This window comes from Haliaeetus albicilla, chromosome 4 (genome assembly GCF_947461875.1).
Source record: "Haliaeetus albicilla chromosome 4, bHalAlb1.1, whole genome shotgun sequence".
NCBI lineage: Eukaryota > Metazoa > Chordata > Aves > Accipitriformes > Accipitridae > Haliaeetus > Haliaeetus albicilla.
The window spans coordinates 40,648,762-40,673,305 of NC_091486.1; the positions used below are offsets into that span (position 1 = coordinate 40,648,762).

A 24,544-nucleotide genomic window follows, 5' to 3' on the forward strand; every position below is an offset into this window, starting at 1 on the left:
TTAAGAGTCTGGCCAGTCTTATACACACGCACACAAACTGTCTCAAATAAAATTGAATCCTTGGCCACAATTTTTCAAAGAATTTTCCCTGAGAAAGTGAGAAGGCGTGCCAAAGGATTGGTATGTCAACACTGTAGTTTTGTTTTTGAAACAGTTTTAATATGATAATAGTGGATTCCATTTTGATCAAATCAAACATTTTAATTCAAACTCAGAATTTGTTACGGAGTTCTTACAGGGCTTCTGTGGTTTCTTTTGTCTAATCTTTACCTTGTTCATTTGCTATCTTTTTTCTTTTCTTTCTTTTTTTTTTTTCCATATGAACTAATGCCATTTTACTGATCAATTTGTTGCTCCCCCCCCCCCCACCATCACAGATATGAAACATCTCTTTAAAGCCTCTTTCAAAAAGACCTTGCTCTTCATACCCACAGTATGAAGTATTTGACCTTGGATACATTTGAACTCCTAATAGGAATAAAAAGATATCTAGTCTTTGTATGGTATTATTTAAATTATTGTTTAGCTATCTTATCTTTATAGCATGTTACTTATATTTTATGCTTGTCTATAAGGTAAATAGTTTTCAAATATACTGAATGCATTGCTTACATAGAAATAATCTCATTATTCTTAAATGATTGTCTTGTATTCTACATTGACTCATTATCTGAATTTTAGATCTGGAGACAGCCATATTTAATATTGGGAGCATTAAACCAATCTAATCATCTTGGTTGAAAAGGCATGATTATCGGTTTCATAAAACAGGTGTGAAGCTTAATCATCCTCTTTATGACAAAAGTTTATTCAGTTATTCAAATTCAGTGATATCTTGATGTGATTGTTTTGACTCAGAAATTAAGAGGAAACTTTCTGGTCAGCTGAGTGGGTAATGAGATCTGGTGTTTACTTGAAAGAAGGAAAATAATTTCTATATAACTGCTTTGATAGAGAAAGGGAGGAGGAATATGCAGTTGAAATCTTTTTATAAAGTACCAGTAAAATGGTATACTTGTAAACCTATTAGTTCAGCTTCAGTGAAGCCATGAATATGTTCTGTGGAAGTTTTGCAGAAATTTGTCTGCTCTTCAAGGAGTTCTTGGGTTTCTTTTCTTACACATCACCCTGATTTTCAGTTTCTGATGGTCCTGGTACAGCTGCTGTCTGGGAGCCACCAGAAGCAATTTGGTTTTGTGGATCTTCAGTTCATTTATTTAGGTTGTGAGAAAAAGGTATTGTTCACTGTGGTGCCTTCAGTTTTAGAGTCATTTAGGTTTTCCTCTAGCTTCAGCAGCATCCCTATTTGAGGATGGGGAGTTGGAATTACAGAGAGCTAGCTGCCTCCTTGCTTGGGTTGGTCTCAGTTTTGCTGCTTTGATCCTGTGTTTCTGCTCAACATGTCACTCTCATTCTATTCAGAGTTGTTATACGTGTCAAAACATCTCTTTTAATAGAATCTCTTGTGTTATGTTTCTTTGAATGCAATTATAATCTTGATGCCTTTAACATTCTTGGTTCATTATTGTTTTCTTCTGTGCAATAAAGGCAATTGTTTTTTCCCTAAAGTCTGCTGCAAGGGTTCTAGTGGAGTAGCTAAGGAGATATCCATGTTTGTTATATCGTTAAAATGTGCGTTTCCTTAAGTGTAGCTGTTAAAATAACAAACATTAGTGTTAGAGTTGACTAGAGAATGGCAATTCAATTGAGGCAATGTCTAAGATATTTGACTTGGAAATAAACTCCAAATATTTAGAATGTTTGCAAAATTGAATTGCACTGAAATATCGCTTTCAAGGTAGGAGGCTTAGGTTTTATACAAATATCACTTTGATATTTTTAAAAAAGATTTTAGAGGTCAGGGGGCTTTTTTATGAGTATGACTGACTTATTTGGTTAAATTTCTGGCTTGAAGTATGTAGGCAGAGGTTCAAATCCCTGTGTTGCCTGATGCTGCAGGTTTTTGCTATGCCTGTGCCAGTGCTATGGCTAGCTGCTGCAGAAGGGGAGGATCCCAAGCCTTTCCTCCTCGGTCTGTATCCAGCCACTTGCTTCCAGTTGCTGGACTTGGACAGTTCTGGTACAGTGGCCCCTCTTGGAGAACTCAACTGCCAGGAAACTTCATTTACATTTTTTCTGCAGGATTAATTTTCTGCTAATGTAATGCTAACAAGGGGAATGTGTGGCTCTGGAACACAATGTGAAACCTCATCCTAGTCACAATGATCTATCTGGGATGATAAATAGTGTTCTGAGTTAGATGGAGGAAAAACTTGATTACCGGTTTGTCATATTTAAAGTCAGGACCTTCCCTTTCACACAATAGCGTCAGTGTCCTTCATTTATTTCATCTTGCCAGAAATGTTCTAACCAGTACAGTTCAGTAGATGTGGGAATGATGAGTACTTATTGGTTGGTGATGCATTACCTTTAATTAGATACTTTAGCTCAATTATACAAGATTAATCCTTGCAAGGATTTAAATATGGTTGGTTTAGTCCTGGATACTCTTTAATTTCATTGTATGTTTGTAGCATTGCCTAATGTGTTTCTTTTGTATTTAATATGCTTTTTTAGTAAACCATGTGGAATTTATGCCCTAACCTTTGGCAGTATGTTTTGGGATCAATCCATGGAGATGTTGGATCTCCTGGCGTGAATCTTGTTTCAAGGACTAGACCTTATGTTACTGCTTTCAGTTGTGAATTACTTCAAAAATCATTGTTAGCATGTGATAAGGTTTAATGGTTGAAGTAAGGAAAATTTGTCTTGCCTGCGAACTCCAGATACTGTCATTTATTTGTTGTATTTATTTTTTTCCCCTCAAGCTGTATGGTTGCAGTAATTTGGATAACTTCTGGCACAAAACAGTTGCAGTAGCACAAGTAGCAGGGGGAGTTGACTAACTGTGAATGAGCATTGGGACTTGTTTGACCATTGAAGGATGTGGAACCATGTTCTGCACTTGTTTTAATTGTATTATTTGCATTTGAGTAGGGTATATATAAAATGAATGGGGAACAGAAAGAAAGAAGGCCACAATATGTATGTCCACACTTTAGACCAGCTTTGAAGTTGTTGGGTTTGAGGCTTTTGGGTTTTCTGGGTTTCCACCTTTCTTGAGCAATCAGCTGTGAGATTGCATGGCTTCATGAATGAAAGTTCAGTTTTCATCCAAAGCCTTTCTATGAAAGGGTGGAAGATTGTATTAGTTTTGGTATGCTGCTTTCTCTGCTACCAACCCAGGAATCTGTTAATGTTCAACATTTCCATGCGTCCTCCCCTCTCAGACTTCAAATTGTTATCAGTCACTGTCTCCATTAACTAATTCCCTGCCTTTCGTTATGTTTGTATCCCCAGGGCATGGCTCAGTAAGATCATCAGTTGCCCAAAATACAAACACTTGGCTAGTGCACTGTCTTGTGTGTTTTCTTGGGCTTCACTGTTGAGATCATTACACAGTCTGAGTTAAATATTCTTCCAGGTGCCTGGGAAATGTTCAAATCCCAGCGCAGGACTTTCCACAGGCTGTGAAATCTCTATACACTCACTGAACTGTCTATGAATGCAGCTTAAAAATGATGCTTTGTACAAACATGCAAATGGGATTAATGGCTGTGGTTCATTACTGGCTATTGATTGAGATTAGTCATCACTGGACAACTATTTGGGGATGATAATGGATTTGAAATGACTGATCCACAACTTTGCATTTCAGAGGAACTGTGACCCAGGATTATCATTGTTAATATAGGTCATAAATTTGTTCTGTACATGGAATTCATGTATCTGAACTCCTTCCAAACCCCATTTTTCCCTACCTCAACAGCCTTTCATTAAAATTTGAGGGTTTGGAGTCATTCCAATGGAGGAGAAATGACCCATGCTGGATGGGATGGGTGTTGAGATTAAGTATCACACGTTAATAGCACACTGTTTAATATATGTTATGGATATTGATTGGTACTGTCGTGGTTTCAACCCAGCCGGTAACAAAGGACCACGCGGCCGCTCGCTCACTCCTCCCGCCCCCCTCCGGTGGGATAGGGGGAAGACGGAGGAGAGAAAAAAAAACAAAACTGGAACCTCGAGGGTTGAGATAAAGGCAGTTTACTGGAACAACACAAAGAAATTGCAACAACAACAACGGTACTAATGAAAAAGTATACAAAAAAAGTGATGCACAGTGCAACTGCTCACCACCCGGGACCCAACGCTCTGCCACTTCCCCCACCGAAAAGAAGAGCCCACCCCCCGGCCCGCTCCCCATTTATATACTGAGCATGATGTCACATGGTATGGAATAGCTCCTTGGCCAGTTCAGGTCAGCTGCCCCGGCTATGCCCCCCACCTCCCAGGTTCCTGTAAAAAAAATTAACTCTATCCCAGCTGAACCCAGGACATTATCCACCCCTTATTCTGTACCATCTACATCATGCCCAGATCTTACATTTTCCAATCGACCACTACCACTTCCTTGTCTTATATATATAAGTATATGGACTTGCGTCCGTCCCCATCGCCCCTCCGCACACACACACACACGCAAATGGTATTCCTTTAGCGTATGGGCTATCCCTCTAATGTGTCCATTGATTTTATTTAGTCCATGACTTTGGGGCTCCATCTGTTGTAACAGTTCTTCAGGATAAGAGAGATGGTGTGAGATGTTGGGTTGTTGTATGCTGCCTCTGGAACTTGTGGCTAGTACATTTGGTGCAACTCACGCCCTTGGTCTGCAGGTCGAAGATGTTGATCTTGAGGAAATTGCTGGGTGTCAGTTCAAGTTCTATCGCTGTTGTACTTGGCTTAGTTTCAAAGTCCATCCTGCAGTCATTTGGGTAATTCTTACAGTAATACCCTTGATATGGCATATAGACACTATAGATACAATGACATGCATTGGCAGGGTATTTAGCAGTTAGGTATCATACAGCCCAATTCACTGGCTATTCTCTCCCAAAATCAAATCTCCCTGAGGTACACATCGAACTTCCCCATCCTTCTGCATCACCCACCGGGTGTACCCAGGTCCCTGAGCAAAAACAACCCCTTGAATGGGTTTGCCTCTGTTTGAGGGAGGACTAACCCAGACTGTCTTTCCTAACATACTCCTCATGCGCACTACAGGGACTTTATCGCCTTCTACAGTATGTGGAAGTCTTGGTTGGGCGGGGCCAGCCCGATTGGCGCATCCTCTAGTATTAACTAACCAGGTGGCTTTTGTTAAATGTGTATCCCAATGTTTGAAAGTCCCACCCCCCATCGCTCTCAATGTAGTTTTCAGCAGTCTGTTGTATCGTTCGATTTTTCCAGAGGCCGGTGCGTGATAAGGGATGTGATATACCCACTCAATGCCGTGTTCTTTGGCCCAGGTGTCTATGAGGTTGTTTCGGAAGTGAGTCCCGTTGTCCGACTCGATTCTTTCTGGGGTGCCGTGTTGCCATAAAATTTTCTCTTCAAGGCCCAGGATAGTGTTCTGGGCAGTGGCATGGGACACAGGGTATGTTTCCAGCCATCCAGTGGTTGCTTCCACCATTGTAAGCACATGGCACTTGCCTTGGCGTGTTCGTGGGAGTGTGATATAGTCAATCTGCCAGGCCTCCCACTGTTTATATTTCAGCTATCGCCCCCCATGCGACAGGGGTTTTTGCCGCTTGGCTTGCTTAATTGCGGCACATGTTTCACATTCGTGGATGACCTGTGCGATAGTGTCCATGGTCAAGTCCACCCCTCGATCTCGAGCCCATCTATATGTTGCATCTCTCCCCTGATGGCCTGAGGTATCGTGGGCCCACTGAGCCATAAATAGCTCACCCCTACGTTGCCAGTCCAGGTCTACCTGAGACACTTCAATCTTGGCGGCCTGATCTGCCTGCTGATTGTTTTGATGTTCTTCAGTGGCCCGACTCTTGGGTACATGAGCATCTACGTGACGTACTTTTACCACTAGCTTCTCTATCCGAACAGCGATATCTTGCCACAGTGCGGCAGCCCAAATGGGTTTACCTCTGCGTTGCCAGTTGCCCTTCTTCCATTGCTGTAGCCACCCCCATAGGGCATTTGCCACCATCCATGAGTCAGTATAGAGATAGAGCACTGGCCACTTTTCTCTTTCAGCAATATCTAATGCTAGCTGGATGGCTTTCATCTGCAAACTGACTCAATTCACCTTCTCCTTCAGCAGTTTCTGCGACTAGTCGTGTAGGCCTCCATACAGCAGCCTTCCACCTCCGATGTTTTCCCACGATGCGACAGGACCCATCAGTGAACAGGGCATATTGCCTCTCGTTTTCTGGCAGTTTATTATACAGCGGGGCCTCTTCAGCCCGTGTCACCTCCTCCTCTGGCAACATTCCAAAGTCTTTGTCTTCTGGCCAGTCCGTGATCACTTCTAAAATTCCTGGGCGACTGGGGTTTCCTATGCGAGCCCGTTGTGTGATCAGTGCAATCCACTTACTCCACGTGGCATCAGTCACGTGATGTGTAGAGGAAACTTTCCCTTTGAACATCCAGCCCAGCACTGGCAGTCGGGGTGCTAAGAGGAGCTGTGTTTCAGTACCAACCACTTCTGAAGCGGCTCGAACTCCTTCATATGCTGCCAATATCTCTTTTTCAGTTGGAGTATAGCGAGCCTCGGATCCTCGATATCCCCGACTCCAAAACCCCAGGGGTTGGCCTCGGGTCTCTCCAGGTGCTTTCTGCCAAAGGCTCCAGGTAGGGCCATTCTCCCCAGCTGCAGTGTAGAGCACATTTTTAACATCTGGTCCTGTCCGGACTGGCCCAAGAGCTACTGCATGAACAATCTCCCGCTTAATTTGTTCAAAGGCTTGTCGTTGCTCAGGCCCCCATTTAAAATCGTTCTTCTTCCGGGTAACTTGGTAGAGAGGGCTTACAATTTGACTGTAATTTGGAATATGCATTCTCCAAAAGCCCACAACACCTAAGAAAGCCTGTGTTTCCTTTTTATTAGTCGGTGAGGACATAGCTGCTATTTTGTTGATCACGTCCGCAGGGATCTGACGACACCCGTCTTGCCATTTTACTCCTAAGAACTGGATCTCCTGCGCAGGTCCCTTGACCTTACTTTCTTTTATGGCAAAACCAGCCTTCAAAAGGATTTGGATTATTTTCTTCCTTTTCTCAAAAACTTCTTCTGCCGTGCTGCCCCATATGATGATGTCATCAATATATTGCAGGTGCTCTGGAGCTTCACCTTTTTCTAGTGCAGTCTGGATCAGTCCATGGCAAATAGTGGGGCTGTGTTTCCACCCCTGGGGCAGTCGATTCCAGGTGTACTGGACACCCCTCCAAGTGAAAGCAAACTGTGGCCTGCACTCCGCTGCCAAAGGAATGGAGAAAAATGCCTTAGCAATGTCAATTGTGGCATACCACTTAGCTGCCTTTGATTCCAGTTCATATTGAAGCTCTAACATATCTGGCACAGCAGCGCTCAGCGGTGGCGTGACTTCATTCAGCCCATGATAATCTACTGTTAGTCTCCAATCCCCATTAGATTTCCGCACGAGCCATATGGGACTATTAAAGGGTGAGTGAGTCTTGCTGATCACTCCTTGGCTCTCCAATTGGCAAATCAGCTTATGGATGGGGACCAGGGAGTCTCGGTTGGTGCGATATTGCCGCCGGTGCACCGTCGTGGTAGCAATTGGCACCTGTTGTTCTTCAACCTTCAGCAACCCCACAACCGAAGGGTCTTGGGAGAGACCAGGCAGGGTAGACAGCTGTTCAGTCTCCTCCGTCTCCAATGCAGCTATACCAAAGGCCCAACGGTACCCTTCTGGGTCCTTGAAATACCCCCTTCTGAGATAGTCTATACCAAGGATGCACGGGGCCTCTGGGCCAGTTGCAATGGGGTGTTTATGCCACTCATTCCCGGTTAGACTCATTTCGGCTTCCAATACGGTTAGCTCTTGGGATCCCCCTGTCACACCAGAGATACAGATGGGTTCTGCCCCTTTATAACTTGATGGCATTAGGGTACATTGTGCACCAGTGTCTACTAGAGCCTTATATTCCTGTGGGTCTGACGTGCCAGGCCATCGAATCCACACTGTCCAGTAGACTCGGTTGTCCCTTTCCTCCACCTGGCTGGAGGCAGGGCCCCTCTAATCCTGGTTAGAATATCTGTTACCCACTTTTTGCACATGTGAATCAGAAGTCCCTTCAAGAGGATCAGAAATGAGATCGGCCCATCTACTGCGTCCGGGGGACTGCTCACGGGAAACTGGAGCAGCAGTTTTCCAAGAAGAATCTTCTTTTCTGGTTGCTTTTTCTCGCAACTCCCGTACCCGTGCATCCAAGACTGAGGTAGGTTTTCCATCCCACTTCCTCATGTCCTCTCCATGGTCACGCAGGTAAAACCACAGGTTAGCCCGTCGTGTGTACTTTCTCTCTCCTCTCGGGCAGAGGAACGCTTACTCCCAATAACTGCAATGCGGGCCTGTACAGGTGAGGAGGAGGACATATCCACTTTGAATTGCTGGAACTCTCGGGACAGTTCCTCTACAGCTGAGACACAGGCCCGTAGGGAGGAAGAGAGACTTCCTTCATATTGCCGGAGTTGGACAGCCAATTCATCCACCGTTTGTCCATAGCCTTCTTTCCAGGACATTACTGCCAATGAGTTGGCATAGGTTGGTGGTGCACTTCGTAGAAACTTCCGCCATATCGGTTGTGTGCATTGGTCTTCATCGGGATCTGTGGGTGACTGCGCATTTTCTGGATCATTATAAATCACCTCCAGCACGGCTAATTCCCTCAGGTACTGGATACCTCTCTCCATGGTGGTCCGCTTGCCTTGGTGACATGTAACTTCATCCCTGAAGGGGTATCTTTCCTTTACACCTAACAGAAGTCGCCTCCAGAGGCTGAGGACTTGTGTTTTTCTCCCAATCGCCTTGTGGATGCCCCCTTCCCTAGACAGAGATCCCAACTGCTTGGCTTCCTTACCCTCTAATTCCACACTACTAGCCCCATTATCCCAGCATCGGAGCAGCCAGGTAACAATGTGCTCACCTGGGTGGCGGCTAAAATCTTTTCGCATGTCACGCAACTCACTCAGGGATAGAGATCGGGTAATTATTTCAGGTTCTGCCTCTTCCTCCTGTTCTCGCGATGACCCTGGTCCATCTTCATCTCTCACTGAGCAAACTGATTTCTTTGTGTGTTTCTTTTTCTGTGCAGGGGCGACTGATACTGGCACAGGTTGGTTCTCTGGTTTAGTGGCAGTATCTGTCACCGGGGTAGGGTTAGCCACGGTGCTTGTCGTCGTGGTAGGGGCAGCCACGGTGTCTGTTGTCAGGGTTTGGGTAGCCACGGTGTCTGTTGTCAGGGTTTGGGTAGCCACGGTGTCTGTTGTCAGGGTTTGGGTAGCCACGGTGTCTGTTGTCAGGGTTTGGGTAGCCACGGTGTCTGTTGTCGGGGTTTGGGTAGCCACGGTGCATGTTGTTGGGGTTGGGGTAGCCACGGTGCATGTTGTTGGGGTTGGGGTAGCCACGGTGCATGTTGTCAGGGTTTGGGTAGCCACGGTGCATGTTGTCTTGTTTTCTATCTTTTCCCCCTTTTCCCCCTGGGGGTGCTGCATAATATCAAGCAGGGTTTGGTAGATACCGGCCAGGGCCCAGCACAGTGTAGTGAGTTGTGTGTCTCTGGGATAGCCACAGCATTTTCCTTTCAAAAATTCTATCACTTCATGAGGGTTCTGCAGTTGTTTGGGAGTGAACTTCCAAGTCACTGGAGGTGAGAAGTTCTCTAGATACCTGCCCACATCCTCCCACATGCCGTGCCACCCATGAATATCCAGCTTTGGGACAGATCTCTGGGTGGTACTCTTAAAGAGCCTTTTTGTAGCCCTAGACAAGACCTGAAACATAGTCAGGAGGCATAGCACTAACAGCACACAGGCTTGCACATCCCAAGGATATTCAAAATTCTCGAAAACTGTTGTAATTAGTTGGAAAGAGAAAAGGGAGGGGAACGGATGGGGGGAAGTATCGCCCCCTAACTTCCCCATGGGTTGGGTGTAATTACCAATAAAATCCGACAGAAGGTGCCCAAAGTATGGAAATGATATCACTGCCTCATACAGATACCAGCTTAACCTCATGACCAGTGATGTAATCATTTCACAAGTCGACATTGCCCAGTACAGCAAAATGATAATCCCAATCACTCTCCCAGAGATGAGATACACAACTACAGGCAATACATAAAGCATATAAGAACTTACAAAACGCCACCATGTAAACAACTGAATCAACATTGTGACTAACATCTATTTATCTAGTATAAGAAATGCGTATGACAAATTTGTTTCAACACGCTCTGGCCAGATTTGTCATTATCTCAACCCTTCGTGCCCCACGTTGGGCACCAAAAAGGACTGTCCTGGTTTCAGCCCAGCCGGTAACAAAGGACCACGCGGCCGCTCGCTCACTCCTCCCGCCCCCCTCCGGTGGGATGGGGGGGAGACGGAGGAGAGAAAAGAAAAAAAACCCTGGAACCTCGAGGGTTGAGATAAAGGCAGTTTACTGGAACAACACAAAGAAATTGCAACAACAACAACGGTACTAATGAACGAGTATACAAAAAGAGTGATGCACAGTGCAACTGCTCACCACCCGGGACCCGACGCTCTGCCACTTCCCCCACCGAAAAGAAGAGCCCACCCCCCGGCCCGCTCCCCATTTATATACTGAGCATGATGTCACATGGTATGGAATAGCTCCTTGGCTAGTTCAGGTCAGCTGCCCCGGCTATGCCCCCCACCTCCCAGGTTCCTGTAAAAAAAATTAACTCTATCCCAGCTGAACCCAGGACAGGTACTATGCATGATTTTATGTGGGCTGAATACACTAATTTATTTTTTAAATGTAATGGAGTATAGGTAGATTTTAACTTACATTGGCATTGTTTGAGGGAAAGTATTGGAGTGGTACCGAATAGCTACCGTTTCTGGAAAATATGGTAGTTTGGCAATGTTTACTCATTATATTTGATTTAATGTAAAATAATTATTTCTCATGAAGTTAATGGAGGAAAATTTACTTGGCAGTATCCTAAAGTAAGGTGGCACAACTGGATCCAGAAACACTTGTTTGCTTTCAGCATAAGCAGCCACCATAATTGTTGGAAATATCACTGGCTAGGCTCCTACGAGCTCCCTGCTTCAAAGAGGATGCCCTATTTATCCCTTGGTAAATAGGTGTAGAATTTTGGTGTGGGATGCCGGACATGAGCTGGCAGAAAGCTTTTAGAAGGTACATCTTTTTTCTTATTAACAAGAAAATTTTTTTTTTTTTGGTTGAAAAGGTAATTATTCATTGGTCTTTAAATCTTTCATAGAGCCCTGTGTTGTCTAGCACCTGCTTTCCTGCTGACATGTATTTTGCTACATCTAATCTCCAAGTATTGTAACTAGTTTAAGTTTTGTCTTTTCATTTTTATCCTTATCTGGTGTGCTTTCAAAGCCTCCTAAAAGGCAATTTTACATGTACTAAAAACTGCCTTCTACCAGGCGCCTAAATTATTTTAAAATCTCATTTAACCACTTTTAATTACATGACATTGAAAGACAGCTAACACATTTTTTGTAGGTTAAGAAGACTAGCCTGCGGTGAATGGTAACACACTCAATATTTTTGTGGAGATACCAAGCTAATCTTAGTAAGCTAATGGTTTTGAATGTAGCAGGCCTGACTGGTCTGTATAGATTGTAACCTGAACTAGAGCAGTCTGCTACCTTGTGGACATAAAAAAATCATCAAGATGATACTGAATGCAGAACTATAGACTGTGTTTACAGCAGGCCAAAACCTTGAAATAAAGGACTAATTGTGCACCGGGACAGAGGCAAGCTGGTAAGAGAGGTGGGAAAGGCGTCAGGTGAAACAGGATTTCTCTGTGTGTGTATGGTTAGATATGCCAGCTTCTGTCATCAGTACTCAGTTCAGAAAGGGAAAATGCTTCAAAATATGGAGGACTTGTTAGGTTGAAACTTGTTGTCTGAAACTTCATATATACAATACTGGGACACTCTTTGCTAGTAGGAGCATGTCATATTTAAATTATCATAGATGTGAAGCTGTCGCTTTTGAAGTGTAATATAGCCTCAAGGAAGTTTTAATGAAGAAAGTGAACTTCATTAAAACAAAACATTACTGCTTTTATGATGCCCAGTGTCTGTCTTATCTAGAGGCAGTGACAAGTGGTGCTATGCCAAAAGACTGCTCTATTTTTTTCCCCTTGATGTCACACCCAGATGTCAGCCAGGTAGAATGGCAGGGGGAAACAGTTATCCTGTCTTGGGTCAATATATAAACATGAAATATGATAAAAAGATCTAGCAATTAGGTAATGTAGAATGAAAAATTACCTTGAGTTTTGCACTTGGCATACTATGCATAGACAGTTTTCTGAAGATTTCCAGCCAATAGCCTTGTGTCACAGGTTTTTGCAGGATGGTTGCATTTTTCTTCAGACAAAAAGCGAGGTACCTATGTACCGTCCACCATCTGCTAGTTACTGCCATGCTTCCTCACTTTGAAACGTATTCATTGGTTTATAGAATGTCAGTTTATGATTAATTTTGCATTTCTGAAATTTAATTTATTTTTTTTTTTGTCCTCAGCTTTGATGATAAATGAGGAAAAGAAAAGGTATTTTCGTATTTCTACTGCTGAGTATTCTGGCATTCACCTTCTGTATAAATGACATTTTATGTCTATTAATAAAGCAGGAGTACAATTGGGCTTGAGATTATTCTGAAGGATGAAACATATTACAATTACTACATAAGGCATGTCTTAGACTCATAGTCAGTGAAAGCAACACCCAAAATGAACCACAGATATCAAAAAAACCTAGGGGTTTTAATAAGAAATGTCACCGTAAATAATTAATGTGACTCAGAGTTCCAGTAACAAAAAGTGAACTATATCTCCAGCCTGTTTCAAGATTACAAAATCTACTAGAAACAAAATCTTTGCTACTGAGTGTTTAGTTCAAATACAGACTGAGAACATCAGGATGGCTGCACATGCCAAATTCTTCTGGACCATCATCTTGTCCCCAGCAGTGAGTACCAGGGGATGCCTAGGAATGGATAATAGGAAAGGCATTTGTGACGTTTTGTCGTAGTACCCTCCTGGACTTTACTTCTTGTTTCAAGGGTTCTTGAGCCAGCTGCAGCTTCCATGTAATCCTTGATGTATTCCTCTTCCAGATCTTTGTCCCACTTTCCTTTGTACCCACAAGGAGTTGGATCCACATCATCCTTTATCAAGGAACTGTGCAAGTCTCCTGCCTGGTGTGGAAAAAAACCCAACTGTTGTCTTTTCAGTGTTTTTTATGGGAACTTTTTAAATAATATGTTGACCCCAACCTTTTTTAAATTCAGCCCAATTTTCACCTTCTCTGGTGAGAAGAAAATGAGGGGCTATGACAGAAACACACCACAGCAAAGTAGGACAATAAAGAAGAGTTAGGATGACTGCACAGCTGAACTGATGTTTGGTATTTCCATACCTTACATTGTTTTTAATGTCAAATGGAAAAGACAGTGTTTAAATACAGGTCTCATAACCAAAGGTGGGACCCCATTGGTAGGTATATACTTTCCTAAGAGTAACTGTCTGGATCACTGTTTTTAACCTTGTTTCCAAGGAAAATGAAGCCTACAAGGATGTATCTCCACCCCCGCTTCTTCTGTGCGTGTTCCTTACTCCCTCTCCCATGCTCTCTGGTAACTTTTAACCTGCAGGCTGATGCTGGCAAAACTTGGAAAGCAGAAGTCTAAAGGATCAATCAATTCCTGATACGTTTATGTAATCAACAGCTAAGGTGATGGGGTGAAGAAACAAAAGATACTTCCATAGGCATTCAGGCTTCATTAGTTCGGTTTTTCATGGAATAACTCAGTTTTTCTAGACATTTCCTTTCTTTTTCTTTCTTCTTATGACCTAGCATAAAATGTCAGCAAAATTAAAGTAATCTCTAACAGTATTTGCAGTTCTTCCCTTGGGCTTTGCTGTGCTTAGGGTCTACCTGTGCTGATATTGCAAATAGTAGAGTAGCTTTTAGAATTTTGCTTTAGAAGAATTGCATGAATAGAGTTAAATAAAAGAGACATCATTTTTCCAATTAAGCAATTGGAATATTGATTTTAAAGTGTTTTTTAATTGGCATGGTAAAAGACTGATAGTCCTGTAATGTTTTAGACTGTATGTTTAAAATGTATTGTTGAGTTGCTGATGCTTATGTTGTACAGTTGAGTTCCAGTCAGATGCTACCTGTTGCTGCAGCTCTTTTAGGACACAAAAATTCACAAGTTGTGTTTGGTTTAGTGTGTTGCTTTGAGAACCATTGTTTGACAGCACTGTGTGTAAGGCTCTGCTCACCACCTTTTGATTTAGACTGCATTTGTCTCAGGAAGGGAGCTGTATCTTAGTTTGTCTGCAGAACACCGGGCATGACCACAGCACTACATAAATAATACATGCAAATGCTAGCATCACAGATGTTGCTACATTCACTTAATGGCATGTAGAACAGAGTAACAAATTGTTGTCTGGTTCACAGTACTGTCCCTGGCAACTGCTAAAAGTAATATTCCTGCAATTAACTCTTAAGATGAGATATGTTGGACAGAGAAGTCTACCTTACTATTATTTATGAAATAAACTGAAGAGCAAGATGTTCTCTCTCTCCACCAGTACTCAGAATAAAGCTGACCAAGAATGGTTAGTGGTTATGGAGAGGTATTGCTCCAGTCCATGATATGAGAGGTTGAAAGAGAGATGTCCTAGACAGCTAGATCTAATGATACAAATGGCTTTATCATTTTTTTTTGGCTGATGCCAAATGACAATCCTTGTAAATTTTGAAGGATGGGATCTGTGCTCCTACTTGGCAGCTGATGTTGTGAAGCAGAATACCTTGCTAGCTCTACGTTCCACAGCATCTTCAGATGTAACCTGAGTAATACACCTGGAGCAGCTTGAGGTTCAGATCTAAGTCCATCATCCAGAAATATTTGAATGAGGTGCAATATTTGAAGCTGCTTTGACTGTTGATATTACGTTTGGTATATTTACAGGGCAATGCTATCAGTGTAGCTAGACATTTGTGTAGCTAGTCATTTGACTGGTATTCCAGAAAGGTAATCAGTCACCCGAAATGTTGTAGAATAACTCTGTGCCAAGGCTCATGTTGTTGCTGAATATGACCTTTAATTATTGATATGTCTACAACTCAGTAACCATAAATGGAGAGGCATCTTGTAGTGAGAACAGTGAAGCTGGAAGAAGGAGGAATGTATAATGAAAGGAAATGTGTGTGTTTAGAATATGAGGGAGGAAAGATTTGTTAAGGCTTGAGAAGTTAATGCTCCATGTGCTTTTGTGGAACACGGAATTAACATTTCCCAAGGCTTTTTTCCACGCTAATTGTTTCTGGAAGGGCAGGTTTATAGCATCAATTAGGAATACCTGAAATCAGTTGAAAGGTAGAACTGTATGTGTATTTAGTATTAAGAAAAAAAGTGTATCCATAGAGACAATGGAGGGGTTACAGGTGTCATAGACTCTCCATTGCCTGGAACTTTTGAAAGTTTTTTCTACATAAATACTTTGTTCTAAACTGTACAGACGTATTTCATCCTTTATAGTGCTTTAGTCTGCTAGAAAGTCTGAACAGAAAGCCCCCAAAACAGACCAAGCAAGTCCATACAAACCCAACTGATCGGGTCCATAGAGCACCGTACACAAATGTGGTGCTACTTTCTTTAAAAAAAATTACTAGCACCAAATTTCTAAAAGCTGACAAAGTTATTTGCATATATGTGAATGTGTTTCAAGTGACAGAAAAAGGTAGGATTTACATTGCTCTTGTCTCCTAATATATTGTCTGGTTCTTTGATTTGTTTGGTAAAAGAGAATTAGTGTTTTATTATCCTCTGAATTAAAGATATACACACTTCACAGGATTACTTGGAGCTTTCTCTGTTAGTGATCAATCTTAAATTCAAATGGAGATTATATATATAGCTGCTGATAATTAAGGCTGAGCATCTACTGTCATATTTCCATACGTTTTTAATATAAAAATCAGTATGCATTTTGTTTGAAAATCAGTCATATGGTAGAGGACTGTGTGGGTATCACAGACTGTTAAACTGACAGCCTAAATCATTTAAAACATCTACTTTTCCTGATATTTTTTTTTCTCCCCAGATAATCTTATATCATACATGTAGAGCAATAGTGCAGTAAAAAAAATGTTGCAGCTGTAGGTAACAAAACATTACCTCAGAATTTGGGGTGTTTCTTTTATCTCCCAGGACCAAAAAATGCTGCAAATCAGAAAAAGTATGTCATTATTGATCAATTGATCAGCTATTAAGTAGATAGGACTTTTTTCCTAAGAGCAGCATTTTGATTTAGATGCCTGACTTGGCTTGACATAGCACTTTTTTCATGATATGTGTGTCTGGTTTGAATACTAGTGTGTGGCGAAGATTTCATGACCACAAAGTGCAGGCCCAGTGCTGAAACAGCTCTGACAGCCATCATTCCTATAAGCAGCAGTTTGTGCTTCCCAGAAACGCTGACATTAAGTTCGTACATGTGTAATTACAGATCCTCAACTGATGCAACTCCCGTTTCTTTAATGAAGTGATGCTTTTTTTTACGCTCAGGAAGTATTAGGGAGCTTGTGTTGCAGGGGACTGGGGCATTGCGTCCCTCTGTTCCTGAGTAATTTTGCCCTTACTTCCACTGTCAGCCTGTCCCTCAAAACTTTTTCCTGCACAAGCTACACTTTTGTTTTCAGTCTCCACTTTTTTCTCATTTCATCTGTAAAGAGTGCTAAACCTCATTTGTAACTCTTTCCCCTGCCACAGATTGCCAAATTGAATCCATTTGAACTACCTTCCTGCTCATATCTGTTTTCTGAAAGATTTTCATCACTGCCTGGATGGTGTATTCTTAAAATTCAGCCCAAGGAACCAGTTCTTCATGTAGCATTTGGGGATTATCTATTAAAAAATGCATAAGCAATAAATCTCTTTTTGTGATTCACGGCAGTGCCAGTGCATACTACCCTCTGAATCAATTATAGATTTCATCAGTCCCACTTTATACCTGCTTCTGAATTTGTTTTAAAATAGCTCTTATTTCATAAATGTATAAGGGGTACGATAATTTGTCATTTCGCTAATTTTATCTGTCTCCAGAAGTGAGATTTAGCTTGATTTATTAAAAGTACAAGTGTTTCATTAATAAACGGACATGTATTCCTAGCAGCTTGACAAAATTAGGGTCTCCTCTGAACCCTTACTCAGGCTTCAATCCTTTATGCTTTGGTATGTGTGAAAAAAGCTTCACAATTATTCCTGTGCAATGTTAAAATTTTTAAGATTAATCTCTCAAAACTTTGTCTTAGGCATGGGGGTGTAACTGCCTTAATGAGGATTATAATGATATTTTCACAAAAAATAGCAATCTAAACTGTAAGTGTTAAAAGTAGTCAAAAGTTTAGGTAGGTGATATTTCATAATGGCAAGTTCCCTCTTAAGAGCTATCAGGTAAATGATGCACATATTTCAAGCTGTCTTAGTAGGTACTTTTGTAGAACAATCTGGTGGACATCTATTGGAAAAGGAGGAAAGGAAGAATATAAAAAAAAAGTTTGATACCACCCCTCCCAGACGTTTTTTTTTCCTTCTGTTTTTTACACTGCAGCAGTGAAGTAAATATCTCTGAGTATATTCTTAGGATGAAGTTTTACAGTACTGCTTAGGATCAACCCTTGAGCTGTTTTCAGTTCCCACAGTTTTATATCCAGAGATTTGGAAGAAGGCTTTCTACTGCCTGTGATAGCACATTTTTCATTATTCAAATAAAAGCAGAGTTTATTGGTTCCTAAAGGCAAGATGATCTTTTTGATGTTGGTGAGATAACAGCAGAAATTGGTCTGAAAACCCAAGGTTAAAATATTTTTTGGCCTGTATTTTTGTGTATTATCCCCAAACATTTTTCCTGTTTTTTTTAGTAAACACAATAGAAAACCTCCATTATTCCTGGTATAATTTGGGAAGGCTGCATTAACTTTTTTCCAATATTTTAGAAGAGTTTGGGATGAAGGGGCTGTAGATCACTTAATCTAACTTTTATACTGGGAAGACTCATAGAAATGATATTAAGAAGCAAAATTACAGGATACATGGATACATTTGTTCTAATGGAGCGTTGGGAGGGATCAGCATGGCATTGGAAATTAAGTATCAGAAATCTGTTAGAGTTCTCTGAAGGGCTTGCTAAGCATTTGATCAAGGGAGATTCGTAAATTCAGTATACTTGGATTTTCAGTAAATTCTTCTTAAGGTCATTTGACAAAAACTCTCAAAGAAGCAAAACTGTCCTGAATAAAGCAGAAATTTATCTTGTGAGTTTAAAAACTAGTGAAAGGGTAGGAATAAAATGTCACTTTCAGAATGGAGAAATTATTGAGTCCTACAGGGATCTGTGCTGGGACCCCAGTTATTAAGATGATCTTGGAAATTGGGGAAGAGAATGAGCTGGATGAGTTTGCTAATTAGCCAGGGCAGTGAAAATGAAGGTTGCACGTGAAGAATGACAGGAAAAGAATTTCAGTTGCAACAGTTGACTCGATGGTGAAGTGGCAGATGAAAGTCAATTGCAGATGAATGCAAAGTAATGCACATAAGAAAAAATAGTCCTAATTGTACATAGATAAGAATGGGTCTAAACTAGTTATTAGTACTCGGGAAAGAAATCTTGGAGCCACTGTGGTCAGTTCTCTGAAAGTTTCTATGTAGTAATGCCAAAAATGCAAATCAAATTAAAGGAATACAGAATAAACCAGAAAACACTACTGTGGCATTATATACCTTCCTTGGGTACCTGTTTCTTCAGTTTCAGCTCAAAAGGTGCTGAGAAAGATGGTAAATGTGATCAAAGAGATGGAATGAGGAATGAGTCAATAGAGTAGGAGTCTTCAGCTTTGCGGGTAAAATGTGATAGGGCCCTATAATATCACAATTGGTTTAGAGATGGTAAATGTGTAGTCGGTGTTTACTTTTAACCACAGTAGTAGAATTAGAAGCATCAAATGAAATCAAGTAAGGTATTTAAGACCCCAAAATAGTTTTTCCCACGATGCATAATTGAATTTTGGAGTTCATTGACAAAAGAGATTGTGGGTGCCAAAGCTTTGCATATATTCAAAAATTAATTAGTCATGGAAAAAAACCTCTATGGATGCTTGTTAAGCACAAAGCTTCTGTCTCAAAGAAATCCTGAGCCACAGGCTAATTCTGGGAGAGTTTAATAGGAGAATCACTCTACCTACTTCTTCTTATTTTCTTTTTATTAACAATCCCCTACTAGTTGTTGTATAACATGGTACTGAACTAGATGGACATTTAGTCTGAAGCTGTATGTCTGTGCTTAAATGAAATAGAACTATACTAGTTTATTTCTGAAGATTTGGCCAAAAAATCTGAATTGAACTCTATTTTTCATTTCTATAACATATCAATGACCCCCAAAGATAGTGAATGTGTTAAAGTGTTTATACTGAGTCAGAAGAGACAAAATTGTGATGCTTAAATAATAATTTATATGTAGAAAATGGTATGGATTTGGGAAATAAGAAAATACTCTTCCCTGAAGCTATTTTATTCTATTTTGAAAGCAGTTCTCTGGGCTTAAGTTATTTTACTGATAAACTCATAAATAGACTACAAAAAGTAAGAATGTAATTTTTTGGAACTCTTATTTACTTTCCCATGGAAGATAGCTACTTCATATCTCCTTTTCTTTGCTTTTGGTAGCATATTTAATACATGACTGCTTGATCTATGATGCGTCAGAAAACTGCGTAAAGTAAAAATATGAATGTTTTCAAACATAATTTTTTGTTCATATGTATTTTAATGTAAAACCAACAATTGCTACTTAACCTGTCTTTCTAAGCATAGTTAAATTATTATGCTGTGTACTTTGAAAAATCTTCACCTATATCCTTGCTAAAAACTACTCTTTATTTTTTTCCTTGTAACAGTGGCAGCCAGCTGGTCACTTCAAGTGGGGATACCACAGTGCGGATATGGGACTGTTCAAAACGTGGATGCATTCTGACTTTAGAAGGACATGCCCATGCTGTATGGGACTGCTCATGGCATTCATGTGGTGATTTTGTGGCTTCTGCCTCCATGGACAACACAAGTAAAATATGGGATATTAACAGGTATGGAGTTACTGGAGATTCTTTATTAGCTGATTGATAGCTTTACTTAATAACCACTGGTTTATGTTTTAGCCCAGTGAGACAGAGATGTCTGGCATCAATTTGCAGACTTCATTTTAAGAACATAGATAGATTAAAAGGATTGGTGAAAAAAACAGGCTTTGATGTGATTTACTAGATAAAGGCTTTACTAAATAGGGAGCTGGGAAGGACTTAATATAGTGCCAAAAAAAAAAAGTATTAGCTTTTATTTGGCATCTGTTATTCTGTGGTGGTGGTGTTGTTTTTTTTAAGGTCAGAGCTGTGTGGAACTTCAATATGTAATTTAAGTTACTGAACAAAAATTTAAGTAAGTTTTCTATATAGTATTTCTAGTTCATGAGTATGCAACACGCTTTAATTTAAGGTTGGACAAGTAGAAATTTATTTTATTCATTATATATGTTTTGGCAAGGTGACTCCTGATTAATAAATCAATGTATACCTCTTCATTTTCTTTATTATCCAGGCAAACACATTTTTATGAAGGTTCTTCTAGAATATTAGTATATTCCTGCTTACCAATTAATTATTAGTTCCTCAACTTTCTTCAGTTATATTTGAGGTGACATATTTGGATTAATTTACACCTTAAGGAATGGAATGGATTTTTTTTTTTTTTTTTCCCAAACTGTTCCTTCTAGACTCCTGAAAGACTTGGGATTAGTGTTACTGACACCACTGTACTGTACTAGGTCTGATTTTTAACAGCTGAATGTCATCAGTCCACAGACAAGTCTCCAGTCTTATAGGTGTTTTACCTGGTTCTTTATTATCCAGTCCTAATGGACATTTCAATTTCCTCTCATCTTTTTCTTCCTTTGCATTTGAATGAGGTGAAATACTCTTTCAAGCTTGTTGGCCACTGCAGGGAAAGAAGCTTCACCAAAAAAGCAAGGGAGACTTTCTTCTTTCATTCCTTTTGCCTAGATCACTCCTAGTCTGCTGCAACTGCACCAAGCCCTGCTCTTGAGACCTAGAGACCTATTTTAGGAGTGTGCTTGGTGAAGCAGGAGTGTTGAGGGGTTTGTTGTAAAAGTGAAGTACTTCTCTGATAAGCATGTATAAGTTGAGATTTTTCAAAATGTTGTAATTCAGCCAGATTTTTTTGAGAGCTAATTAAAACTCTGTCAGTGTCAGGTTTTCAGTCTTGCTTTCAAATCGTGAATTGAGGAAACATTAAATAATAATAAAAACATTGTTTTCAAAATGGGATAAGCAACATATCCTTTCATGAATTATTCCAAATTATTTTGGCTAAGCTGAGAGCAGCTACTTAAAACTAAAGCTTGAAACAAATATTCAATTTTTATAAAATCATAGGCAAAGTAGTTAAAGTTTGGCAAAGTTCAAGATAACTGAGAAGTGGGCTTTATAACAGAAATTGTCAGCCAGTTCTGATAACAGATGATGCTTCCACCATTACTATCAGTAATAAGAATTAACGGTCAATGCTTTGCTTAGAAATGAAAACACCAGAAATCCATTGTATTGTTGCATCTTTTCTTAACTTGTAGGATTTTAATACTTTGATCATCCTTTATGGCATAGTCATGACCTTTAAGAAATAATACTAAGAATAGCTTTAATTTTATGTCAGAATGGTTTTGAATTTGCATAGACAAAGACACTTTTTTGTTGAGACACTTTAAAATATCTTCTCTACCAAGGAGGCTTTTGTAGTCAGAGGAATCAAAGCAAATCTTTATCACCAACCCATGCCTCCCACTCACACTCATTTCCCACTCACATTTCTACCTTCGGTGTATCTGATGTGCATTTTGCATTTGAAAATAAGAGAGTAAGGAGCACAGCCATGATGTGAAAGGCTAGTTATCAGCATATAATTATTGAAACCTTAAGTCATGCAAAAATCTCAGTGGCTAAAGGGAGCAGGAGGTGGCATAAAAATGTGGCATAGTATGCTTAAAATAGGAGTATTCAGAGTATGAAATAAAAAAGCCTCACTTGGAGACCTCACTGGTGGACTTCCAGTCTGTTCACAGTAAAAGCCCATGTGTTCGTTTACGTTACATTACCTAAGTCCAAAAGACAATTGAGTTCTGCTTAGCTAGTCTGTTTAAATGAATTTGTAAGATGTGCTGTAGAAGTGTATGTTGTGTATGCACTTAGTATAAAATGAGTACCGTGGAAAAATTAGATGCTCTTGAAGAGCTTCTGTAAAAAGGGATTTGATGACAACAAGACATGGCTGTTTCAAGCTTAAGACATCCCACTTGAAGACCTAACTCTGCAGAGCATTCAGCTGCAATTGATCCTTATGCCCGTGTTGAGTAATTCAAGTGAAAAATTAACCCATGCAGAATATATGGCAAGATGTGGAAATAAGGGAAAGCTATTGACAGATTAATCAAGCTGGTAGTTTCCAGTATGGATTGTTAATTTGCTGATGCTTAAATACAGTAATGCTACACAAAAGAACTTGCAGTATATTTTGGCTTGGCAGTACTAATTGGCTGAGTTTGGCAACATGAGTCCTAGATGTTTCCCAGAGCGTCACCTGTACATTTGTTATGTGCCTGGAGTTCTCTGATATGAATGAAGGCAGCTGTGCTAGGTACCACATAAATATGTAACCTCCTTCGGACTCCTTTATAGTCTGGGTGTGTGCAACAAAATGGGAAGGTAGAGCAGGCTTTCCACAAGGGGTTTCAATGCTTAGAAAGCTTTTTTTTTCTTCCCATCCTCACAGAATATGTGCTTATCTAGTTGTCATCTTTAGAATTCTCCCTCTCCAGCTGTCTTGCCAGTTGACACAATCTCTGAACAGGGCACAGAGCACAAGATAACATACCTGTGGTAGAATAATAATCAGTGATTACAGTTATTCTGCTTAATCTAGTGATTTATTCCTTCCACTAATAAGGAATTAACATTTTATAAATGAGACCTGTCTGTCTTCCTTAATATTACATATTTGGATGGATGCCTGCTTTCACATTGAATGGTCCTGGAAAGCAGCATATTGTAGGAGGGAAAAAGAAAGCAAGATGAATATCCAAGCTATCACTGCCACCTTTCTAAAAGAGATAGGTTGTAAATAAATGCTACAAATATAAATACATACATTTCTGTAATGGGTGGCAGTCATCTTTGTATTTCCAAACTTCAAAAAGCTGCTTTTATGTATTAGAAACGTACTTTTTTACAGATAAAACTAGCTTTTGAAATACCTACAACAGAGTTCTCTGTGGTTGGAAACTTGGTATCAAGAAAGTGGGGAGGCTGTTTGCTGTCTTTTAGCACCATAACCCAAGGTGCAACTTCCACAATTATCAAGTCCATTATTGGAGTCCAAAGAATACGAGGTGCAATGTCTCTTAAATAGGAAAAGGTTGCCATCAGTTTTAATAAATTATATAATTCTTTGCCAATGATAAGAAAATTCAGCTTGCTAATTGTTTGAAATTTTTTTTATTAGAAGGTGAAACTACTGCTGAATATTTTTTTCGATGGATATTGTTCACAAGCATTTTCTTTTGTGTATGTTGGAAGTTGCTGTCATATCTAGGCACAAATGGCATTCCTACCAGGATGATAATATGAGGTAGCTTTGTAATTAGCAATGTTCTTCTTGACAACTTATGTGCCTTCTATTTAAAGATACGATCTGAGTTTAAAAAACAAAACAGAAAATAAACAAACAAAATCCAAGCACTCTTCTTCTTCCCGGAAGACAAAGACACATGCTGAGATGCAACCATGATCCAAGTTACTGAAAGATTGGAGGGAGTCTATGAGTTCTGGTGTTGGAATTTCTTGATGCTTTCTGCTGGGAAAATTGGCTGCTTTTAAAGGAAATTAAAAAGAATATGGCATAACATCGGCGAGGGGGGGTAGGGTGGGCAGGGAAGAAAGACAACTAATGTACCTGCCATGGTTAGAAAAATAAATAAATAAAAAAACCCCAAACAATAAAAAAACCCAAACAAAACCAGCAGAGCACAGGCATATCTGCTGTCTTCAAGGTTATCCCAACTTTTTAATTATTATAGGAAGCAACTTGAACACAAAGTGGCGGAAGAAAGGAAGAAGCTTATAATCTGTGAACAGGTTTTTATTCAGCAGCATAGCTCAGATTGAAAATATATAGCCAGCCATGTTAATAGCTTGATGTCGTGGTTTAACCCCAGCCAGCAACTAAGCACCACGCAGCCGCTCACTCACTCCCCCCCATCCAGTGGGATGGGGGAGA

At 40.3% G+C, this 24,544-nt stretch overlaps 1 protein-coding gene across 1 annotated transcript in view; it reads left to right on the forward strand.

The window, feature by feature from the left end:
* Positions 1-24,544, forward strand: part of SPAG16 (sperm associated antigen 16) — a 439,096-nt gene that overhangs the window by 232,675 nt on the left and 181,877 nt on the right. Inside the window, exon 12 of the mRNA XM_069782045.1 lies at positions 20,104-20,289. Within this exon, the coding sequence (XP_069638146.1) occupies positions 20,104-20,289 (186 nt within the window). The remainder of the gene's footprint in view (positions 1-20,103; positions 20,290-24,544) is intronic.